The 4,319-nt window shown below is 40.7% G+C and overlaps 1 protein-coding gene and 1 long non-coding RNA gene across 2 annotated transcripts in view; one reads left to right on the top strand and one right to left on the bottom strand.

Moving 5' to 3' along the window:
• Positions 1 to 4,319, bottom strand: part of opn5 (opsin 5) — a 31,059-nt gene that overhangs the window by 9,205 nt on the left and 17,535 nt on the right. The window contains exon 4 of the mRNA XM_032511407.1: positions 718 to 888. Coding sequence (XP_032367298.1) covers positions 718 to 888 — 171 coding nt within the window. The remainder of the gene's footprint in view (positions 1 to 717; positions 889 to 4,319) is intronic.
• Positions 244 to 4,319, top strand: part of LOC116686402 (uncharacterized) — an 18,977-nt gene continuing 14,901 nt past the window's right edge. The window contains exon 1 of the long non-coding RNA XR_004331243.1: positions 244 to 254. This is a non-coding gene — a long non-coding RNA (uncharacterized LOC116686402). The remainder of the gene's footprint in view (positions 255 to 4,319) is intronic.

The raw sequence follows: 4,319 nt of genomic DNA, 5'->3' as shown, positions 1-4,319 counted from the left end.
TTTAGCGTCAGTAAATGTCACCGTGGTCTCTCAATGAATAACTAGCAGCTTGGATGCAAGAGGCCGCATTTCAGTCTCGCTTATCTAAATCAAACTTTAGATAAATGTCCTTGAATGCGGCTCTCATCGTCAACAGTCAGGGGAAAGATATGTATTTTCTTCCTCTGAAACTTCACCGGCAAGTTTCATAATGATACTTTTAGTTTCCCAGCTAATCAACCAGGCAATCACAAACAACTCCTTCTCAATGATATGTTTTCTAAGTGTAGATTGGCATATTTCTTCTCCATTTCAGTCAGTGTCCTTTATAATTTGTTGTCAGGAGTCTAGTGATTGCTTTATCGGCTGCAGTTTTAAATCAAACACCAATCTCCTCTTGAATAACATCTCTAATAATCACAGTAAGCTCTGTGCAATCCGTGACTGAGTACGTGGCAGACTTGCTCTGCAAATTGCAACCTTTCCTCGGCATTAAGCGTTTAAATTGCAATTCAGGACATTGTGTAGGCGGTCAGAACAACAGCGTTCCAACTACGAAGGATGGAGCGACCGAGACGTGTTCCCTTCATGCTGCTGGAACAGGAAGTCTTTTTTGTTGCCAATTTTTATTGAAAGGAAAGAATAAACATACACATTGTCATACATTGTCACATGGGTGTACATGGAATTCAAATGTTTAGGGGGGAATCAAAGAATAATCCTGAGACCCTGACATACCGTATCTAAGATGGCAGATCTTGAAGTACCGGTCCAGACTGACCACGGTCATCGTGATGAGGCTCCCACAACCAAAGAAGAAACCGGCCCAGCCATAGTAGCGACAACCTTCCCAGCCAAACAACCAGCGGTGGGAGAAACTAGACACAACGAAAAAGGGCTTTCCTGTCACTGCAGGGAGAGAAAAGGAGAAGCATGCAAGGAGATGAGAAGAAAGAAGATAAAAGAACAAGAAGCATGAAACAGGAATGAGGAGGAATGGAATGGGTGGGGGTGGAAGTATGGATGGAATAAGAGAAAGAGGTAGACAGAGAAAAGAAATGAAGAAATTATTAGATGATGTTAGGGTGAGCAGTGTGCCCTTTTAGTAGTCTTTAGTACTTTCTTCTTTTGTTTTTTACTGGCTGTAAGTGGGCGGGGCTTATCAATTAACTGCAGGTAAGAAGACTGAGTGTCAGCGAGCTGAGAAAAGACTCTCATCGCAGGATCACCCATGTTCTGTGTCGCTCTTAACACTAAAGAGACACTAGATTTTGGAGCACCTTTCACTGTGGCCTTGAAGTCCAAAGTTATTGAAGTTATTAGCAGATTTGTTTTCTTTTCAACCAACCACTACAACAAAACTTGAATGAGATGCTATCAACAGCTGAAGACAAGGCTGTTGTGTGGAGCTGCTGGCGGAGTTAGCTGAGGTCGTGGTTCCAGGTAAGCCCCACTCAAGCCACTGGCAGCCTTCTCTTTACTAGCACACTGTGTTAGCCGACACTGCCAAGCCTCCTACTCACCAACACCAGATCAATCACACACAACACGGATGAGCTACAAATACACACGGAACTGCTGCGTTATGATTATCACAGAAACATGACTGAACACGCGGCAGCTAGCAGCTAACAGCTAGCAGCTAACAGGGCGAGCTAGCTGCCAGCAGGATAGAGACAGGGTAGGTGAATTTAAACAATGTCTGAGTTGAAAATGCATCTTGTTGCACTGACATTTTAAATGCATTGTGTTTCTGTTAAGAGACACAAAGACACTCTGAAACTTACCCCGTTAACTGCTGTTTTAGCTCAGTGAACGCTAGATTATCTTAAAAATTGGATGTAATTCTCCTTTAATCACAATCCTTATTTCATCTTGCCTTCTCCCCTCGGTCTTTAAAAATCAAACAAATAAAATATATCAAAACAAAAACAAACAAAAATAAATCAAAATTGAACAACCATTCCAATCATCAGTATCAAAAACTTGATACTCTAAAGTAGTCCATCTAAATCTCCAAGTAGCGCAGTTCTGTTTTCCTTCCGGGTGTTTTGGGATGTGCCAACCTCAATTGCCACAACAATACCCGTTCTCAATAGTGTTACTAAAGGCTTCTACTAAGCATATATTTCAAGGCCATAATTGAGTTTAATGTTTTGATCATTTCTCTGGGGTAACAATGCTTTTTGGCAATACATCTTATACCGTTGGAAAGGCTGTTTAGTTTCCTTTCAAATGTTAGTTGTTAAACGTTCCACAATGCCATCTATACTCCTGATCTTTGTTTGACAAGATATTTTTTAATCATACAATGGCGAGTGACAAACCCACCTTAAAGATCTGCAGCTGGAATGTGAGAGGGATACACAACCCTAGTAAGAGAAAAAAAAGTTTGAGCTTCCTAAAAAAGGAGCATGTTCACATAGCAATGTTGCAGGAAACTCACCTGTCTATCAATGAACACTGCAAGTTAAAGCATGATTGGGTAGGTCAGGTGGTTAGCTTTTCATTCACGAGTAATCAGCAAACACCTGCCACTGTCTGATATTGAAACTATTTCTGACAAGACTGGTAGATTTGTAATGTTAAGGGGCTGTGTCATTGATGAATATACAGTCCACTGACTTCCTCTCACAGGTCTTTTCTAAGTTTTCTGACTGGATTGGTCACAACACTGTTATAGCTGGGGACTGCAACTGTTATTTTTGGTCTGCCTTGGATGGACTTCCCCCAGTGCAATGTCCACAGTCTAAGAGAGCCAATTCTATTTCAGACACATGCAGTGAACTTGGCCTTGTCAACGCTTGGCGTGTGTTGCACCCTATTGATAAAGAATTCACAAATTACTTAACATCATATGAAACTAGCAGTAGAATCGACTTTGTTTTGACCCCTAAAACTTCACTAAATAATATAATAATTTGTAGTATCAAGGACATTATTATATCGGACCATGCTCCTTCTTTTACAGGTTTAAGCAATTTAAATGTGGGTTTTCAGAGCAGACCTTGGACATACAGCCCTTTCTTAAATCATGACACTAGTTTTAAAATATTTTTAAGAGAATAACTTAATTTCTTCTTTAAAGAAAATAAGACCCCTGACGTGTCCCCCGCTGTATTATGGGATACTACAAAGGCTTACATCCATGGACTTGTTATTTCATATTCAGCTAGACAAAAGAATAACAGTCGTAAAGAACAGAGAACATTGGAGCTGGATCTTCATGAACTTCAGACTGAATATAACTCCTCCCGTCTCAAGCTGAGAAATGATATTCAAACAGTCTTAACAGTCATAACTGCACTAGAAGCCTTGGTAACCAGAAAAGCAGAAAAATCAATGTTCTTTTGCCAGGCAAAGGAGGTACGAATTGGTGAATAAACCTAATCGCTATCTGGCCAATCTTCTTCGTAACAAGGCTTATGCCCAGAACATTTCAACAGCATCAGAAACTCTGAGACCACTATTAGCTAAAATACTGCAGAATACTTTTAAAGTATTCTTCAGGCAACTTTATGCCTCGCAATTCAACGTCCAGTTCCATTCTGATATGCGCAAGTTCTTTACAAAAGTGGAGTTACCACAAATTACAATCCAGCAAAGAGAAGTTATGCAACTTATGCAAACCATTGACTCAGAGTGAAATTGAGAGCAAGCCTTGTTTTTACAGTCAATGAGATGCTGCCCCACACCATCACAGCGCCTCAACCAAAAGGTGTTACTCTATTGGTGCAGCAATCAGCCTAGCGTTCCCCATGTCTTCTCCACACTCTGACTCCATGACCCAACGGCCGTAGGCAGAATCCGGACCCATCACTGATTGGTAGCACCTGGGAGAAGGTCCAAACTAGTGTCAATAGCAACAACAGAATTACCTGTTTGGCAATGGCAGAGAAGATTTGGCAAATTTTTTGTGGGGGCAACCCACATACTCTGCGCTGCCGCTCGTCCCACAAATGCATCCTCGTTACCTCAGAGAAATAATCTACCAAACACAAATTCCCTTACCTTCTGTGCTAAGTTTATTTAACTCAACTTCCAAACAAATACAACCCTCTCTTCTTTTCGATAACTTCTGGCTGGCTGGCACACATTCACATGCTGCCTCCCCCCACCCCCATTGCTGGCTTGCACAACCAAGTGCCCCCATCTGTTCCTCTTTGGCTGGAATAGTGTCAAGTGGCTTATGTGTTTTGTTTTCCATTTACAGAGCCAAGGCTGTGTAGGAACATCGTATTTCTTTTACCATACACAGAAAATAGAGAGCTAGTTATATATATATATAACTATATATATATATAGTTATATATATATATATATATATATATATATATATA

This window comes from Etheostoma spectabile, unplaced genomic scaffold (genome assembly GCF_008692095.1).
Source record: "Etheostoma spectabile isolate EspeVRDwgs_2016 unplaced genomic scaffold, UIUC_Espe_1.0 scaffold362, whole genome shotgun sequence".
Taxonomy (NCBI): domain Eukaryota; kingdom Metazoa; phylum Chordata; class Actinopteri; order Perciformes; family Percidae; genus Etheostoma; species Etheostoma spectabile.
This window is presented reverse-complemented; position numbering and strand designations above follow the sequence as displayed.